The sequence below is a fragment of the Pteropus vampyrus genome, unplaced genomic scaffold, assembly GCF_000151845.1.
Source record: "Pteropus vampyrus isolate Shadow unplaced genomic scaffold, Pvam_2.0 Scaffold32, whole genome shotgun sequence".
NCBI lineage: Eukaryota > Metazoa > Chordata > Mammalia > Chiroptera > Pteropodidae > Pteropus > Pteropus vampyrus.
In genome coordinates, this window is record NW_011888813.1 from 608,861 (window position 1) to 628,449 (window position 19,589).

The 19,589-nt window shown below is 51.8% G+C and overlaps 1 protein-coding gene across 5 annotated transcripts in view; it reads left to right on the forward strand.

Moving 5' to 3' along the window:
- The window catches only part of TMEM63C (transmembrane protein 63C), an 80,184-nt gene extending 63,461 nt beyond the window's left edge, over positions 1-16,723 (forward strand). For 4 of the 5 annotated variants that reach the window (XM_011357060.1, XM_011357062.1, XM_011357061.1 and 1 more), the window contains 12 exons: positions 2,315-2,448; positions 3,854-3,976; positions 4,419-4,572; positions 5,796-5,902; positions 6,863-6,949; positions 7,506-7,571; positions 9,319-9,481; positions 9,739-9,844; positions 10,258-10,425; positions 12,129-12,238; positions 13,658-13,726; positions 16,011-16,225. In XM_011357060.1, coding sequence (XP_011355362.1) covers positions 2,315-2,448; positions 3,854-3,976; positions 4,419-4,572; positions 5,796-5,902; positions 6,863-6,949; positions 7,506-7,571; positions 9,319-9,481; positions 9,739-9,844; positions 10,258-10,425; positions 12,129-12,238; positions 13,658-13,726; positions 16,011-16,088 — 1,365 coding nt within the window. In that variant the 3' untranslated portion in view covers positions 16,089-16,225. Of the gene's footprint in view, positions 1-2,314; positions 2,449-3,853; positions 3,977-4,418; positions 4,573-5,795; positions 5,903-6,862; positions 6,950-7,505; positions 7,572-9,318; positions 9,482-9,738; positions 9,845-10,257; positions 10,426-12,128; positions 12,239-13,657; positions 13,727-16,010; positions 16,226-16,522 lie in introns of those variants that run through there. The other variant, XM_011357059.2, reaches the window with a different exon arrangement.
- The last annotated feature ends 2,866 nt before the right edge of the window (positions 16,724-19,589 follow it).

A 19,589-nucleotide genomic window follows, 5' to 3' on the forward strand; every position in this document is an offset into this window, starting at 1 on the left:
TCACTGGCTGAGGATTGCATTTGGGGGCTTTAACTCTTTACTCCTTGGTCTGCATGTGGGCTGGCCGTGCCCCCAAGGCCAGGAAAGAGACTCAGGCAGAGCTCCGGTGTTTGGAGTGCACAGGCACCTTTGGGATGTGGCGATAAGCACCCAGGGGTCATGAGTAAGCACCACGGGGAAGGGGTGTGTGAGCTCTAGTGAGATGGGGAAATGGCAGAGGGGAGCATCCCTGGCTCCTGTCCTCAGCCTTTCAAAGGTTCAGTGAAGTGGGTGGGATCAGCTCCTTTGAAGCCATCCATCCTAGTGGACTTGATTGACTTTACCCCACCCCACATACCCCTGCAAGGCTTTACCCAATACTTAAGCCTGCCAGGTGCGACAAGTGGAAAGCCTGTTTTAGATGTTCGGGGCCACCCAAAGACCCAGGAGTACCATGTGAGCACACTCTTCCTTCTCCATTTATCCTCCCTATCCAGGTCACAAGGACACTGATGATCACCTATGTCCCCAAAGACATCCAAGACCCAGAAATCATCATTAAGCATTTTCAGTAAGTGGGTTGGGTGGGCTGAGCATGGGTTGCCTTGTCCTGGTAACCCCACCTGGATCCTCATGTGAGTAGTAGGTCAGCACTACTACTCACATGGGGGGTGGGGTGAGAGACACCCTAAGGTGGTGGCCTGCCCTGGACTGGGCCAAGGATCAGCCTTTCAGAATTGGGGAGCCCTCGGGCCAGAGCAGGGCTTCTGAAGTCAGGGATTCTCTGAATGGCATAGGTGTCAGGGGGTTGGGAGCCGATTTCCCTTTCCTTCATTGCACTGACTACGAGCCCAGAGAGCTCCTGGCTCACAGCCATCCAGAGCAGGTCATCCTGAGACATCTTTTGTGACCCAAGTTCCCAGCCCCAGGAGCTAATTATCTCTCTATGAGTGGCAATTTCCAGCTCTGCCCCTTGGCCCTATTCTGGGTCCTGTGGGAAGGATGTGGCATATCTCAGATTACCAGGGATCAACCCTGAAGTTTGGCTTTAGGAGCAAGAGCTGGATTCTCCACCCAAGAATCAGGAACCACAGGCAGCTGAGCCACCAGCCCTGTGGGCTGTGGCTCTGGGCACAGGGTGGGGTGCACGTTCCTAGCCCCACAGCTGGCTCAGCATCCATGTTTGTGGCTGCAGTGAGGCCTATCCAAGGTGTGTAGTGACCAAAGTCCACTTCTGCTATGATGTCAGGACCCTGATTGACCTGGACGATCAGAGGTGAGGCTGCAGCGGGGCCTGTCTGGATCTGGGGTGGGGTGGGGGGCGGGATGTGACTCTGCTGGCCCCTGACCTCAAGATCCCTCCCCACCCTCCCACGATTACCACCTCCCCGCCCCCGCTACCGCCTGACAGGCGCCATGCAATGCGGGGCCGGCTCTACTACGCGGCCAAAGCCAAGAAGTATGGGAAGGTGATGATCAAGACCCACCCCTGCTCCCGCCTGTGCTTCTGCAAATGCTGGACGTGCTTCAAAGAAGTAAGTGGCAAAGGTGTCTGGGGATGCAGCAGAGGAGGGCCTGGGGTGCTGGGTCTCCACATTCGGTCCAGGGCTCGGGCAGTGCCTCTCGTCCACATCCGCAGGCCCCAGGCCCCGTTCAGTTTGCTCCAATGCTGCAGCACCTTCTTCCCTTCCTTCCCACCCATCCTGCCTCCTTGTTGAGAATGTAGAGAAGATGAAGCCTTTTGGGGCCACCTTCAGAGCAATCCAGGGAGGCTTTCTCTGGCCCACTTCTGGTCTTAGATGGGAGGACTAGAGAGGATACAATAGATTGCTATAGCCTGCCAGGCCTCAGGCTTTCAAAGCAATAGGACAAGAACATGTGATGGCAGTGGGATCCACCTTATCACCCACCTACTGTGGCGAGAAGGTGACCTCAAGACTCGAACACCTGCCTCAGGGCAGCACTGAACTCTAGCCAGTTCAGAAAAAGAATCACCCCCTTTCCTGAAAGATGCTGCGAACACGCTCTTTTACTCCTCTGGAGTCCACCCTAAGTCCTAAAGCATCTCCTTACCCCCAGCCGTGCCTCACTTTCCCCAGATCTAAGAGCAGGGAGCTGATTTTAGAGTCATAGTTTCTTCCCATTTCAGAGTTGGGATCTTGGAGCCCACTTGGAGTCCTGAACTCTTGGCCAGGCTTCAGATGGAGCTGGGGATGGAACTGAGGCCTTGGGCCCACTACCCTCTGGGCTACTGAGTGGAGAGAGGCCTCATGCCTAGGCGAGGCCTTCCTGGAGCTCTGGCCTCTCCAGCTCTGAAGGCCACATCTCGCCCCAGGTAGACGCAGAGCAATATTATAGTGAGCTGGAGGAGCAGCTGACTGATGAGTTCAACGCCGAGTTCAACCGTGTCCGGCTGAAGCGTCTGGACCTAATCTTTGTCACCTTCCAGGATGCCAGGATGACGAAGCGGTGAGTGCCAGAGCTAGCAGCTTGCTGCACCATCCCCAGCCCAGCCCCAAGAGTGGGCCTCTGCTCCTCTGAAACCATCCTCCTTCACCCCCATTTCAGCCAAGATAAGGAGGAAAGAGCTTCCCTCCAGTCTGCAATATCCTGACCTCCCCTCCACCATGCCATGCTCCTCACAGGCAGCCACCATCTTGCTTGCCACAGCATGGCCACACCCGTTTTCCCCCAGCTGCCTTGCTCCGTTTGTCCCCAGAGACACCCAGGCCCTGAATTCTTTGCTCCCATAAGTCCTTGCTTCCGCATGAAGGCCGTCGGAGCAGCCTTTGAATACTTGTTTCCTCTTCTGGGACAAGAATGGTATCCATTTTTTCCCCTCATTGCACATTGTCCATCTCCTCACCGCAAGTGACAGACTCAGGGTAGAGAAGCTCAGCTTGCCGTTTCTCTTCTCCGTCATTCATATCCTTTCAGCCTCGTCTCTCCTGTGCCCCAGCCTCTGGCAGCCCCACCTTGATAGGAGGTGGATCAGATTCACTCTGCAATGTTCTGGAAGGATCCTTAGATCCTTAGAACTGGGTCGAGTAGATGAGAGCCCTGGAATCAGTCTCTCGAGGATTGGGGGAGGGGGCGTTGATAATGCACAACGCCTTTTTCTTGCCCAACCCAATTCTACAAAGTAACAGTGGGACAGCCTAAAATTTAGTTCCGAATAATCATGTGCGGCTTTGCAAGTCACTTACCCTCTCAAATTTCATACCTGTCAAATTCGGTTGCTTATATCTTCTCTGTCCACCTCTCAGAGAGTTAAGAAAGTATATTTGTTCGATTTAGTGTGTGTGTTATATAAAACAATGCACTGTCACTCAGCAGAGAGAGTCAGGTTTAATTACAGCAAAAGCGTGAATGAGAAAACCAAAGATGGGGCTCCAGGACCAGCCCCTGACCCTCTTCGGTTGTGTCTGCAGGCACCTCAATTTGGTAATCTGTGCAATTGGGATTATATTAATCACCAACTAGCACAGAGTCAGGCACACAGAAAGAACTCAATAATTGGTGGACATTGGTATTAAGATGAGGCTGAAATTAGTACCTCCCATGTCACCCTCAGAGAAAGAGCATGTCTTTGTGCTGTCACTGCTGTCAAGGGGCCAAGACATAACCTGAGAATCATGTGGTCCCCTCCCTTCTTGGACATCCCTCCCCGCATCCCTCCTTCTAAAGTTCCTTTCCTCTAGCAACTAGGCCTTGGGAACTGCCTGCCTCGAAGGCCCTGAGAGACATATCCAAGGCTTCAAGAATCCCCAGGAAGTGAATAAGTCCCCAACTTTGGGACCCTGGCATGAGACACCCCCCTCCCCCCACAAGCCCATCATCCCCAGACTTCTGTCTCCTTCCCCCATCTCTACAGCATCCTGGAAGATTACAAGTACATCCAGTGTGGTGTGTCCCCACATCAGTCCTCGGTGACCACGATCATCAAGTCCTACCGCTGGAGGGTCACCCTTGCCCCACACCCCAAAGACATTATTTGGTAAGCCCCCTCTGTCCATATCCTCTCCTTTGAGCCCCTCTGAGACTGAGGAAGTCAACAGGATGGGGAAAGGAATTGGGGCCTCTCCTCCCACTGGGCTGGGCCTTGTCCTCTCCTGAGCACCACAGCCTCTGCCCGCTCCCAAGCCCACCCCACCACAAGCCTGGATGGCACCAACACTTGAGAAAGAGGAATTTCCTGCAGAAAGAACTCAGATCTATTTTTCGGCTCACCTATGGGATCTATTCAGAACTTTTGGTTCTGAATGTTGTAATTGAGGGGAAAGTCCATGGCCAGGTGCATGCAGATCTGGGCCCAGGGGTCTAAATTAGACCAGGCAGCCTGGGTCCACAGCTGGCATGCAGGAAACAGCGCTGTGGGCTCTGTCTAAGGGCCGGGACCCGGGGTCCTAAGTGCATCTCCTTCCTCCATCCCTCCCCAGGAAACACCTGTCCATCCGCCGCTTCCGTTGGTGGGCCCGCTTTATCGCAATCAACACCTTCCTCTTCTTCCTCTTCTTCTTCCTCACCACGCCTGCCATTATCATCAACACCATCGACATGTACAACGTCACCCGTCCCCTCGAGAAGCTGCAGGTGCCGCCTCTGCTCAGGCCAGGCGTGGGGGCCCCAGGGAGGTGAAGGAAGAAATCAGGCGAGGATGGAGTGGGGGGCCCACGGGGACACAGCTTTAGGGCCCATGCACCACGGACGTGGTGGAGGTGGCGGTGGTGTAAATGGTGGCGTGGAGTTTTCTTCGTTCTCAGCGGGACAAATGCAGGTTGCTGCCCGTCTTAGGGACTGAGACTGGAGAAGAACAAAGGAAGGGACGGTGGGGGAGCTGCGGGCAGGTCCTGGGATGAGTGTGGGGGCTGGGTGGTCCCATCACGTGTGGGCTCAGAGGGCTTCTTTAGGTCAGGCCACCCAGGCCTGCTAGTGATACAAAATGTGCAGTAGAGGTTGTGGCAAGTGTGACAGCTCTGTTCTACCCACATTCTTTGGAGCCGGGGTTCCTGGGTTTGGAGATCAATTTGAGGGTAGGAAAGAGTGAGGTAAATTCCAATACAGCCCTCTGAGAGAAGCAGTCTGTCCATGTCCCTCGCTTCCTGATACATGCTCTCCAGGATGGGAGTTCGGGGCCCTACAGGAGCCGTTCCTTAAGTCAGAGGATGCTTCACGCTGCTAGAGGGGTTCAGAGGAACTGAACTGTCCCGTTCTAAATTCTATAGCCTCCAGGCTATTATCATGGGCCTAGAAGACCTCTCATTTCATATGATCCCCGTTCTTATTTTAGTAATAAGCACACGTATGTGCATGCACGCACACATGCACACACACCCACACACACCTGCTGCTCACTTGTGCCTTCCTTTGTCATGTTCTCAATAGGTTTCAGGCAGGAGCACCACAGCATTCCCTAGAGATTCTTTTTTCACATACTTTTCACCACTTCTCACAATAAAGGCAGTGGCACCTCCCTGAGGTGTGGGACATGAATGACAGCAGCTGGCTCTGGCCTTAAAGTGAAGTCATTAAGAGTACCACTCCAGTGACCTCAGCATAGAAAGTCTATGCCCCTTGGGGATGTCCCTTGACCTTAGGATGTCAGCCTTTGCCTGCCTCCAGCCAGGCAGACCCCTGGACAAGAAGGCAGGTGAAAAGGGCCAGGCCCACCACGCGGCCTCAGGGAAACCAGGCCTGCTCTGGGACTGCGCTGGAGGCGAAGAGGCCAGGCATGAGGGAGAAGGCAGGGGTGGCCTAGAAGGGGCAGGGCCTTCTCGCATTGACGGCTGTCTGCCTCCGCTGCTCCGCCCCCACAGAGCCCCATCGTGACCCAGTTCTTCCCCTCCCTGATGCTCTGGGCCTTCACAGTGATTTTGCCTCTGATCGTCTACCACTCTACTTTCCTCGAGGCCCACTGGACCAGGTGAGCTGGGGCTTCCTCTCCTAGGCCTGTTCTTGTCCCCAGCCCTTTCCCTTTCCCTCCTCACCACCTTACCCACCAGCCTGGTGCTGGGGAACCCTCCCATCTGGCCTAAGGAATGGGATTTGATACCCAAAACCATCCCAAAAGAGGGTACTGGATTGTCTCTGGGCCTCTGGCTTCACGAATGCTGAGATAGAGCCACCATATAAGGGATATGGGGCCGAAACCAGGCATCCTTGCACTGCTCCCTCAGCCTCCAGCCGTGTGCTGAGGGGATGGAGCTGTGGGCAGAGATATAGTCAGAGGGCACAGGATGAGGGAGAGAAAGCAGGACTTATATGGAGAATGTAGGGAAGGCTGCTAGGGTCGTAGCAGAGGAGCCCATGAACTCAATCTGACTGTCGACCCACGTAGCCCGCACAGTGCCCACATTTTAAACAGTCAGGAGCTATTTCCCATTTGTTAGCCCAGGTAGTTCTATGGCGGCTAATTGGATTGAAAATATTTATTGTATCTTGGGGCAGATGGACCTGCTTTGGCCTGAAAGCTATGTGGGTCTCAAAAGTTATTTTCTGCACCCAAAGTTCCTATCATCCTACTAGGCAGTAAGCCAGGGGGTTTGTCCTAACTGGCCAAGAACAAGGCTTATGTCGATTATTGAAACTCTAAAGGAATTCTGAGTATCATTGGTAATGTCCCTTTAACAGATGTCAAGTGTATGGCACATATACCTCCCCTTCCAGTGCTCAGGGCAGACATCACTAGTTGATCATGCCATTCTTTCCTGTGGCTCCCAGTCACAGCCTGCCCCACAGTGCTCTGTGAAGATGGCATTGCTATGCGCTATTAAACCAATTTTCTAGGCCAGGTAGCTGTTTCTCTCTTTCTCTTCATTCTGTAGTTAGGCCTTTGGTTCTTATCACCGCTCACTCGCTGATGAATCTCTTTGTTTCCTTCTAGATCAAGTCAGAATCTGATTATAATGCACAAGTGCTACATCTTTCTGGTGTTCATGGTGGTCATTCTGCCCTCCATGGGACTGACCAGGTACCTCTCCTCTATCATTCCTCTCTCAGCCAGGCTCAGCCTAGAGTTGGAAACTCCTCTGTAGGCCTACCTGTGGTTGCTGCAAATCCAGTCTTCAAATAACAGTCCATCGTCTGTCATGAGCCTAGCACGTCCCCAGTATCATGTGAACTCTAAGGTGTCAGCCATGAACTCTGCCCTCAAAGAGCTTATCATTAAATTGGGGAGACAATCTATGCCTACCAGCTAACTGACAGCCCACACTGAGGAAAACCCAGCCAACATACAATAGAAATTCAAAAGAGGGAGAGAACATGTGAGAAGAAAAGGCTGGCAAAATTTTGCTAAAGGAGGTGGTCTTGAGCCGAAAGGCCAACCTGTTAGGAGTAGGGGTGGCCCAGCATTAAGAAGGAAGAGAGGCATTGTGGACTGGCCAGCTGGAATATTAGGATGCAAGAGTCTTTGAGAATTGGGCAAGGGAAGACGGAAAGAGGGAAGCCAGTCCAAGAAGAATTGAACCCCAGGCCTCAGCTCATAGATTGATTAACTAAAGGGCCCGCCTTGTTCTTGCTTCTAGTTTGGATGTCTTTTTCCGCTGGCTCTTTGACATGTACTATCTGGACCAAGCATCCATCAGGTTCCAGTGAGTACTCGAGTACATGCTCCAGGTGTATTCCCTGTGTACACTGGGGCCGCTGCGGGTTCACACCAAGTGGATATGTATGTCTTTTATTTGCTCACACAAGTAGAGATGAATGCATGCCAACACTCCCGTTAGGCAGCCTCTTAACCTTTCCTGTGCCATGGACCTCTGCCAATCTGTAAAGCCCAGGAGCCCCTTCTCTAAAGCTTTTGAAATAATGGTAGATTTACAGGAAATGGCCCCCAAAACATGTCCTGTGTACTCTTCATCCAGTTTCCCCTAATGATAACATCTTGCATAACTATAGTACCATATCATAACCAGGAAACTGACATTGAAACAATCCACAGAACTTATTCGGTTTTCACCAATTTTACATATACCCTGAGTAGATGCCTTTAAATGTACAAAATACCTGAATTATAAAAAAAATAACAAATACACGGAATATAGTTATCAAATATTTTAAGAATTGAATTTGTGACACTATTTGTAGCACATTTAATAACAGGACAATGCATTTTAGCTATAGGCAAGCTGAAGTTGCATTTTATTGTCTTAAAGGCATCAGTGTGAAAGCTGATGTTACTTAGCTGAAAGAAGAATATTATATTGGGGTGAGGAGGATCTTTGACGAGGCAACATGTAGGTCATACTGGACATCCTGCCAATTCTTATTTTTTTGTTTTTAGAGTTATAAATGTTGAAAATCTCAATTTTCAAAGATATAATGTTGCAAATGACCCACAAGGTTTCATAGGTTGCTCTACAGAGCAAGGACCAGAATTCTCCGTTATCTGTAGTTTCTGCAAACTATAATTGTAATAAGTTGTATGTTGTTCCCAAAATGAATGAGTTCATCTTTGGCTCTTCGTTATCCTGAATACAGTTTATACATGAGAAAGAAAAGTGTCGTGAATCTACGACTCAACTCCGATGCCATCAAAAAAGAATAGCTTTTGAAGGAGTTCTGAAATATGTCCAAGGCTCACAGATTTCTCTTTTCAAGGAAGTTTACAGAATCATTTAGGTGGGGACATTAGAAATCAAGAGATGCCTGGGTCACCAATGTGAGAAGAGGCAGCCTGGCCATTAGGTGAATAAATGACTCCTAGTTGGAGTTGGCCAAGCACATCAAATACATGTCTGCAGAGAAGAAATTTTCAATCATGTGTAATTTAGCAGCGTGTCTGATAAATTTTGACGTAGTGATGGGCACAAATGATGTTGTAAGATGTCAGCCATGACTACAGCATGACATGAAAATATCTGATTTCAGTGGGTGACAGACCCACAGCCGTGGCTGACATTGTTGTGGTTTGTTGCCCATATTCTTAATGGAAGGAAATGCTAAATTGCAGTTAGAGGTTAGTGGAAATAAAGATATAATTTTTTCTCCATTCAAGGTCACAGACCCCCCAAATTCTATTCATGGACTCTCCAGGGTCTATGGGTCTAGGTCAAACAACCTGCTTTAGATCAAGCCAGCACATGTATCTCCTAACAGGACCTAACACATCCACATTTTATGTAGACTAACCCCATCCCTGCTCTAAAGGGTCCTTGTTAACTTAAAATGCTCTGGGAGCACATATTATGAAACTTATTTTCCCCATCTCTACCTCCACCCCCCATTCCCATTCCCTTGGCTCCTTTCTTCTCTCTCTCTCTTCCTCCCTCCCAACACCTCTGCCCTTTCCCTCTCCTCCTGTCTTCTACTGCCGTCTTCCACTCTCCTGATGCCCAGGTGTGTGTTCCTGCCAGACAATGGCGCCTTCTTCGTCAACTACGTGATCACAGCAGCTTTGCTTGGCACAGGCATGGAGCTGTTGCGCCTGGGGTCACTCTTCCTGTACAGTACCCGCCTCTTTTTCTCCAGGTCGGAGCCAGAGAGAGTCCACATCAGAAAGGTGAGGGCCAGGTTCTTCCCTAAGCACAGCCCTCAGAGCTTCCCTTTAGAGTGTGTCAGGAAGGGGGCCTGCTGGGAGCACCAAGCATGGGAGGCATGGTGAGGTGGGTGGGTGTTTCTTGGACTCCAGCGTTGGAAGGCAGGCTGCCTCCAGGCCTGAGCTGCCAACCAGGTCCCAGATGACGGATAAGGAGCCACGGAAGCAGTCGAGCCAAGGGGACCAGGCCACCTTAGGTTGACTGCTGCCTTCTACCCCAGGACCAGACCATTGATTTCCAGTATGGGCGAGAGTACGCATGGATGTTGAATATCTTCACTGTGGTGGTGGCGTACAGTATCACCTGCCCTATCATTGTTCCTTTTGGTGAGTCATCCCTAAGGCACAACCAGGGCTGCACACTCTCAGACTGGGAGGGAGAGTTGAGCCCCACAACATCAGGCCACCTCCTAGAGCAAGCGGAAACCTGGGATAGCGTGTCAGCAGGGTGGGAGGTATCAGGGCAGGGAGCTGAGGTTGCATGACTGTTTACATAGGATGTTTTTTGAGTGAATGCATGAGTGAATGACTCTTCACCAAACTGGCAGAATAGGTTCTGGAGTTCAAGGGAAGATGCTGGTCCTGGAGGTCAGCCCCACAAGGCTCCCACATTCTGTCCTTGGCCCTTGCTGTTCTAACAGACCCTGAATCTGACTTTTCAGTCCTGTGGGGACCTTGGGACAGCACAGGCCCCAACTGGGGAGCAGCTACTGAGTGTGCCTCCATCTCCCGGTCCCCAGGGCTGCTGTACCTGTGCATGAAGCACATCACAGACCGCTACAACATGTACTACTCCTTCGCACCCACGAAACTCAACGAGCAGATCCACATGGCCGCCGTCAACCAGGCCATGTTCGCGCCGCTGCTGGGTCTGTTCTGGATGCTCTTCTTCTCCATCCTACGATTAGGTAGGTCCCAGGCCCACCCAGCCATCCCACCTCTGCCTGCCCCCGCTACTCCATAACCTCCCCCCAACAGCCCTGTAGGAGCAGAAAAGGCTGGAAGGAGCAAGGTGCTGCTCATTGAGTGTGTCCAAACCCAGTGGCTTCTTTAGGCCTCGGGGGCTCGTGTTGGAGGCCAGGCAGACCTTTGAAGGTAAGGGGAGGGCTTGGCCAGCCTATAGGAATTGTATGCATTTTGGTTTACAACCCTCAGGGCAAGAAACATCATATTCCTTCATTCTAACTCAAGGCTGTGCAGGAAATAAGATGTTAGTTCTCAGGCTCAACTCCCATGACATTCCCTCTGGGATCCTAGAAGGTACCTGGTCTTAAGAGCTGCCAAAAACTGGGAGTTGGATTCAAAGCCTGCCCCAGAGCCAGATTTTTCCTTACTCTTGGCTACACGTAGCTGCTGTCCCTGTCCCACAGGCCAGAGACTGGAAATCCCCTCTGAGACCAGAAGCTCACACTGACCTCCCATCTTCCTTCCGCCCCCCCACCATATTGTTTCCTTTCTCCACCTCCACACTGGCCTTCCCTCAGGGACACTTGACCTTAACCTTCTCAGTGGCAGGGAGAAGGGGAAGTTCATATTTTCTTACTCTTCCTGTCACCATGACATCTGTAAACACTCAGCTCTCAGTCCCTCGTGTACATTTTCTCTTTGTTGTCACCCCCCAATTTCTTATCCCCCTAGCCTTTCCCTGCCACCTAGCCAATTTCATTTTTTATAAGGCTTCTTTCTACATATAAGGGACTACAGTTTTAGTCGCAAAAACAGAAAAATTAGAAAAATCAGTATTTGAATGACCCTTAACCTCACCCAGAGCCTGATGTCGGTTGCTCCCACATATCATTCTGTGCACGTTTTGGGGGAGCCTGGGAGGGAATTTATTGGTTTCTTGCTACTTTTCAAAATTGTGATATTCATTTTATACCATTCAGTCTGTATCTTGAGCTTCTTCATTGAACATTATGTTCTGAGCAGTCTCCTGTGTTATTAAAATAATGTTTGAACACATGCCTTTTGATGGCTGCATTAAACTCGATCAGTTTCATTCAGTTCTCCATTGTTGGATATCGACGTTGTTTACCATTTTTTGCTATTATAAAAACATGATGATAAACATCGTTGTCCAATAACCTCTGACTGTAAAGACCAATTTTTAATATTTACCTAGAAAACTGCTACCCTAAAAAAAGTTACCAAATATCAGTAAGCAAAACATAAATGACTTAAATTCTGTATTGCTTTTCAGTGCCAAGGAAAGGTGTGGATCAGAGATTGTGGTTGGGGGCAGTGGCACAAATCAGTAACTCACAGACTCTTCCCAGGGACTGAGATGTGGCAGATGGGTGGAGAAGGACACGTTTAATGGCCACTTAAGTGGATACCGAAGTTAATTAAATTTTTTTTCATGGAGCTCACAAAATGCCAAATTCTAAACTAATCAAGTTGCACCAAGGGACGATGTCATGGTATCAGACTCATTGATCCTAGTTGTTAGGAAGAGAATTGGACAAGACCTTCTCTGCTACAGGCTTGAGGCCTCTACAGAGGTGCGGAGATGAACCCTAGAATCTGTCAGTCCAGGTGACATCTCAGTCAGCAGCCTCTTGCCCACGGCTCCAGTGCTGGAGCCCCAAGCCCACTCTCTTCTCCTTGGCAGGTTATCTCCACAGCATTACCATCTTTTCCCTTACCACCCTCATCATTTCCATGGTAATTGCCTTCCTGGGCACTTTTCTGGGGAAGATCCAGAGGGCACCCGACTACGAGGTGAGTTGCCAGCCTGCCTTTCTTCCACTGGTTCTCCCCAGCCCTGGGGGACACAGCCCTCGTCACCTGGGCACCCATAGCACCACAGAGATGAAAGGTTCTTGCCTTCTTCTCTGATTATGGGGAGTACAATATCAATGTGTGCGTGTGTGTGTGTGTGTGTGTGTGTGTGTGTGTGTGTGTGTACCTTGCATTGGCCCTGGTACTGGCCGCCTCACAGGGTAGGGATATTTAGAAGACAGCTGTCCTTTCCTCTTCCTGCCTCTGACATCTCCTCCAACAGCAGGAGCCTGTCCAGCCACTGAGCTGTGAGCACCATTCCAAAGGATGGAAGGTTGAGAGAGAGGTGGAGTGAAGGAGGAGGGTAGAGGTGGTAAAAGATGATGACCTGGGGAAGGGAGGATAGTCATCTTCTCACTTTTCAGAGTCTTAGGATTTTGACCTTGAGGCTGTCTGAAGGAGAGCCTGGCCCCTGAGCCCGTGACTCCTTCTGCTCTTTGCCAGTGGGGCCCAGCCTATCATTAGAGAGGGGAGCCAATCACGCCCGCTGAGAGCCATGCCAATGGCTCTGCGCACGCGAGGTCAGCATTTCCCAAAGTGAGGTGTCCGTGCAGGCGTACTGGAATGACTTCCGGTGGACTGAATCATTGTTTTTTATATTCCATGGTTACATTTTTCTATTGGTTCATATTTATTTATTTTCCTGCTTATGGCAACTGACACAGGTTTTCTGTTTATAATAGTGAACTGTTTCCTTTTTAAATGAATTTATATAAGGAAAAGAAAGTAAGTTGATTTAAAGTACTGGCATCCAGATGAGTCAGAGGAGGGAGCCTCTTGAAAGAGAATCCTCTTGCTTCTAGTGACTCCACCATATCCGGGTCCCTGGGCACAGGCCCCCCTGGCCCAAGTGCCATGCTAATAAAAGAGCAGAGTGACTGACGCCTCTGGCTGTGTCTTCCCAGTACAACGATGCCATGTGATGTGGTCACCCAAGTGTCCACTCTGGAGAAGGAAGGTGGCAGGGGACTTAGATCATGGTAGTTTAGGACTCATTCCAGATAGAGAGGGGAAATCCCAGGAGGAAAGAAAAGGGAGTTGAAGTCAAGGCATTTCCTAGACTCAAAGCAGGATTATCTTTGAACCCCAATCCCAACTGTGCTTACTTCCCCCCACTATGGTCCTTGAGAATGGGACATTCCAGAAGGGTCTTCCTAGCATCCCAGTCCTCTCTCTGCCCTTCCCCCCGCCCCCTGGGCTTCAGCCCAGCCAGCTGGGCTGCAGGTCTGGACAACCAGAAGATCCAGGGGAGCAAGAGGCCCAGGCGTAGGGTCCAGGCTCCTCTGGATGTGGGGAGTGAGGGGTCAAAGGACAGACACCCCAATTCTGTGACCTCTACGTTTCTCCCCACTGCCGCAGCCCGAGGAGGAAATGGAGACCGTGTTCGACATGGAGCCAAGCAGCACCTCCTCCACACCCACCTCCCTTGTGAGTCAGTGCCTTCGCCCTGGGGGACAGGTCAGGAGGGGGTGCCTACAGGGGTGGGCTACTCCAGCGGCTTTGTGGAGGCACCAGAATGTCGTGCCTACCCTGGGTATCGGGGAGGAGATGGGGCCCCCTCGGGCTCCCTCCACTGATGCAGCAGGACTTGGCCCAGGTCACATTGCTGCCATGGTCCTGGCTGAAGAGCTGGGAAGAGAGAAGATCCAAGGTTTTCTCGACATTCTCTAGAAGGAACTCAAAGAGGAAGAGAGAGGTCAGGGAGAACTCAGCCACAGCCAGCTCAGTCGTGTAAACGCAGGGACATGCTGGGGCTCGGCCTCAGGACTGAACGCTGCCTCCAAGGGCTCAGGTGCCAGGCAGAGCGGCACAGACAGAGCTGCAGGAAGCTATTGGAGGTCTGCACTGAATGGTAAGGCCGGGGTGGCGCCAGATAAGTGAGCCCATCGGCGTTTGAAGAGATGAGGCCAGACTCAGAGCAGGGGCTCAGGAGGCTGGCATTGGCTCCCACACCATGTCTCAGCCTGGAGGGGCGTGAGCACTGGCCAGCATCCCAGCCACAAGTATGGATGCAGGGCCACCAATGTATGCACTGAGCTGGGTACCAGGTCGGCCCATGCCCCAAAGCCCAGATGCCTCGGAGGAGCACTGAAGAGGGCACTCAGGGAAGGCATCTCAGAGGAGGGAACATCTCATCCAACTCCAGGAATGGGAGTAAGGGTTGCCAAATGGAATAGGGTGTAGGGGAAGAGCATTCAAGGAAGAGGATCAGCCTGTGCACAGGCCCAGAAGAGACAACCTGGAGCGTTTGAGGACTCGAAGACAGCCCGATGGAAATGGCAGAGCTGGGGGCAGGGCCCGGTGGAGGGCAGGCACTGTTAGGTTCAAGCGCAGAGACATGACAGTGCTGGATATGGCCACCCCTAGTACACAGAACTACAGGTCTGCCTCACACTGAAAAAAAACCCTACACAGGGAAACAAATTGTCTCTGGGAGGTGGCAGGGAGGAAGGAGCTTCAGCACTGGAAAGACTAAGAGGTTTCAAAGCAGGAAAGTCTCTCCTCACATAGCATCTCCCCTGAGGCCCTTCTAAGATGACCCCTCTGGAATATCGTTGGTGATTGACTATTGAAATCTTCTTAAGAGCCTGATGCTTCACCATTCATGCTCTTGCTCTTTATGGTAAACCCACATAGTAGGGGTTTTTAGCCTCATCTTACAGAGGAGGAAACTGAGGCGCAAAACAGTCAATTAATTTAGAACCCCCGGTGCTACTTAGCAGGGAAATGGCAGAACAAAGTTTGAACCAGGTCTGTCTGACTCCAAAGCCTAAGCTTAAAAAAAAATTACTGGAATTGATTTTTTAATCTTTCCTTATTAGAACAGTAGTATATTAACATTGTAGATATGATGGGGAAAAACAGATAAGCAAAAATAAGAAAATTAAAAGTCTACACCCCAAGATGACCACTGATACCCCAGTGTAATTCTCCCAGATATATGAACAATTTTTGCTAAAATGAATTAATATTGTATATTGTTTAATAACCTGCATTTTCGTTAACAATCTACATCTTCTGTATATATAAATTTTTACCTCTTTGAATACCCAGTCCATATTTGAATTGTCCTAAGTGTTCCAGAAATACCTTTTATAGCTTGTCCAAAGCAAGATCCAATGAGGACTCTGTGCTACATCAGTCTGGCGCCCTTAAATTCTAGCACCGTTTCTTCTTGATGACTTCTTGGAGAGACCAAGCCAGTAATCCTGCATAATGCCCCGCCTTCTGAGTTTTTCAGACTGTTTCTTCATGACTCCTTACAGCAGATTCCACTATCTCCTGTATTTCCTAAAAACTAAAAGTTAGATCCAAAGGCTTGATAGATTCAAGTTCAGCACTAAGTGCTAGACCACTCTACAGTTAGTGCCGTGCATCACATCAAGAGATACATAATATCCTGTTTACTCCCATTAATGAGGCTAAAGTGACTCCCTGATTGACAGCTGGTTTCTTCCACTGTTCAGTTACAATTTTCCACTTACGACCAAAAGGTCCTCTATGGGGTTTACTTTGGCATTATGCAAATGTCTAGATTCTGCTGTAGGAAAATTGTTTCCTCATCAACCAGGGCTGTTTGGTTTCACTGAAATGAATTCCTACAGGAAAGCTTTAATTCTACCCCAGAATTACCTATTATCCTACTTCGAAGGATGACAAACAGCTCCATCCCCAGTACTTCCTGTGTTTCTCTGTTCTACTACCCTCCCAGACATTCCTGGGACCATTCCTGGATTTGACAGGTCACATGACCAAGACCTCAGGCAGCAGTCTCCATTTCAAATCCTGATTCACAGGCTAACCAATGACACAGCCCAAAGGAGCTGAGGATGCACCTCTGAAGCTGTGTTAGAAAGTGCACCAGCTCAGGGATGTGGGGCAGGGGGGTGTCTCCAGACCCCAGCACAGGGCTGCCTAATGTCACATTCCCCTGGGTTCAGCTTGACCTGGAGCCCAGAATGAATAGCACATGTGCTGAAGAAACAGTGGACCAGGAGTCAGACCTGTACTAACTAGCCCTGGGAGTTGGCAGCTGCTCATTAAATGACCCAGAGCAACTTGGTGGGTGGGATGACCAGGACTCAGGCTGCTGGTGAAGAGGAAGGATTGTAGCTTGGAGGGGCAGAGGCTCTGGGGGTAGGTCGTAAGGGGGAAGGAAGGGTCTGCCCAGGGCCTTGCCCCAGATGTGACCTCACCCCGATCTCCCCTCTCTGTCCTGAGCAGCTATATGTGGCTACCGTGTTGCAAGAGCCGGAGATGAACCTGACCCCAGCCTCTTCCCCCGCCCGGCACACCTACGGCACCATGAACAGAGAGCCAGAAGAGGGAGAAGAGGAGAGTAGTGTGAGGGGCTTTGCAAGGGAGCTGGACTCAGCCCAGTTCCAGGAAGGCCTGGAACTGGAGGGCCAGAGCCAGTACCACTGACCAGGACCCAAGGCCTCCACCTGGCGACTCCAGCCAGGAGTGGCAGCCAGGGGAGCGCCCAGCATGGGGAGGCAAGAGTGGGGCCTGGACCTCCCCACTGCTTCCTGCAGACTTTGGAAAGGCCCAGCAGAGACATCTGCCGCCTTGGCCATGGAGGCCCCGGACCGCTGACCAGCTAGAAGGGGAGGAACTAGGCAGTGCAGAGGGACCCCAGGACGGGATGGGAGAGGTGGCTGAAGCCCTGCACACAGAGACTGAAAGCTGGGGGCTTTCCTAGGGTCGAGACAGAGAAAGCGTGCCTAAGGGAAGAGGCAGAAGGAAGCCCACCGAAGATGCTCCAGGGTCTTCGCCACCTTTCTACCAGCTGCCCAGCCAAGGAGCTTCTGCTGCTGCTCCTACAAACCCCCTGGCCCAGCTCCTGGCCCACCCCTCCCCTGTGGTCTGAGAAAGTGTAAGTGCTGAGCCTCAGCGACCAGACGCAGATGACCATCTTATCCAGGGGTCCCTGCATAGGGATCTGCAAAGAGAAAGTTTCTGCACCCACCAGAGCAAGGGGTCAGCTGAGACCCGAGACCTGAGAGGAGGAGACTGAGGTTCTTCCTGTTCCTCTGATGTCCCCAGGAGCAGCAGAGACCCTTCTCCTTTCTATTCCTGTAAGGGTAGCTGGGACATGGTCACTCGGGGCTCATTAAACAGGACCTGTGAGCATTTTGATGATGGCAAACCTTGGCTGGTTACTGTAAGGTGGAAGGGACAGAGTCAGAACTCATGGAGGGGGTCTTCTCGCAAAACGCTGGGTGATGGGAAATCAGATATACCTCCCCAAGCCCCAGGGCCTAAGGAGAGGACCCCCAAGGCCCAGGAATGGCTGCTCCTGCCTCATACCCACCTGAGTGCCTGGGCCCCCAGCATGGCCAAGGCGGGCAGCAGCTTAGGGTAAGAAGCCCATGCTTCAAACTGAAGGCAATGGCCATTCTCTGGCCTCTAAGAGGGGCCCTTCCTCTCCTCTTGGGGCTACCTTGTACACGGCACTGAAGATCAGTCAAGTGGCCTCCAGGGTGGTTTGGGCTCAGACATTGTGGAAGCCCTGCCATGGGTGAGGGTGGGAGCTGTGTCATTGTGGTCACATGAACAATGTGACAGAGAAGCCCCTTCTGGCTGAGTTAGGCTACCCTCTCACCGCTGCCACCATCTGAAGCCTGGAGGAGTCAAATCCTGAGCAGGAACAATGCCGGGGACACCCAGCACTTTTGCCCCAGGCAGGGGGTATAGGCCTCTGTCTCTGGGGACAGGGCCCCATCAGGACCAGCAGGCAGCCCAGCAGGGGAAGACATGGAGAAGGGCCAGCTGGGGCCTCAGTGGGCCAGAGCGAGCCAAGTCTAATGGAGTCTGCACGCTTCAGAGTTCTCCCGAGCTCCTTCCTGCAAAGGTCAGGGTCCCGCAGCCAACCTGCTGAAGACGGGCCTCGGGCTCACCGCACCTGGGAGTGTTCACCTGGCCCCAGGCACACGTGTGCCCGTGAGCTCAGATCACCTGGGCCTCGACCCTCCTCCATCCTTGCCCACATCCCAGCTCCAGAAGTTCAAAGCTTCATACCATAGGAGAAATAGCACTCGAGAGGCAAACATTGCCATACCCCAGGCCTTGGCCCAGATTTTATCATGCGGAATCTTTCCAGAGAGCTTGAGTCTGCTAGGGAGGAGGCAGTCTCTCCTCCTCCTTTTCCAGCGAGGAATAAGGAGGAATTTATACCCAGACAGTCCCTCATAAACCCAGGCCCCACAGGACCCCCTCGCCTCAGCATTTCACCAGCCAACAAGGGGGTAGGTCTTTTTCAGAACAGGGTGGTCAGGGCCCCAGCGGGGCGCTCCAGGCCTTGCCCAGCCCCAAGAGTGTGGGAAGAGGGGGAATCCTGCCAGAAGCTGGCCTGTGGGCTCTTCTTCCCTGGGGACTACTGCTGGCACCTACCTCTAGTCTCTGCAGCCCCTGTTGCTTCTGCCAATGTCTCCCTTCCTCCTCCTGACTATCCAGCAGCCAGTGGAAGCTGCATATAGAAAGGGTCCCAGTGGATGACGTGGCAGCATGGCTGAGGGCTTTCCCCTCTGAATCTGGGTCAAGTGCATTTGGTTCTGAGAGAAGGCGGTGCGAATGTTGGGAAACTTCCAGAGTCCACTCACTTCTCTACTTTTCCTAGAGACCAAGGGCACCTGGCAAGTCCCCACCACAGGCGCCCGCCCACCCCGGGTCACCGTGTGGGGATGTGGGCGTGCTTTGGCTCCTTACACTCCACATCCAGGCACCTTCCCTCTATCTTGCTCTCAGCCCACACCTGCCTCACCCACTGGCCTCCACCTCACCCCACTGGCTCACTTCCCAGCTGCCTCTTGCCCATCTGTCCTCTGAAACAACCCCTCTCAGACTTGATCCATTCTGGAAGGAGCTGCCTCCGTGTTGGGAGACCCGGGATTGCCTGGAGCCTTCAAGACGTGCCCCACTGGGCCTAGAGCAGCTGCACACCTGCCTGCCTCTTCCTCAGACGATTCTGGAAGCCAAGTGCCTATTGGCAGCATTGCATCCTCTGGGGACCTGGCAAGGAGGTTGAACTCCCCTTGGCCACCACCACTAAAGGAACATACCAGAATGCCGAACCTCCTTGTTATTGATGCTATGACCATGCCTTGAATAATCGGTCCTCCCAACCTCTGCTGGCCTTTGCTTCTGCATCTGGACCCTCCCAGCTGGGCCTTCCCTCCACCTGGAAGGAGCCAGACCTGCTAAGGGACAGACCTTGCTGAGGTCACTGGGCCGGAGCACCATACCTTTGTGGCTTTGACCGCTGAGGCCAGAGCTGCCCCTTCTGGGATCC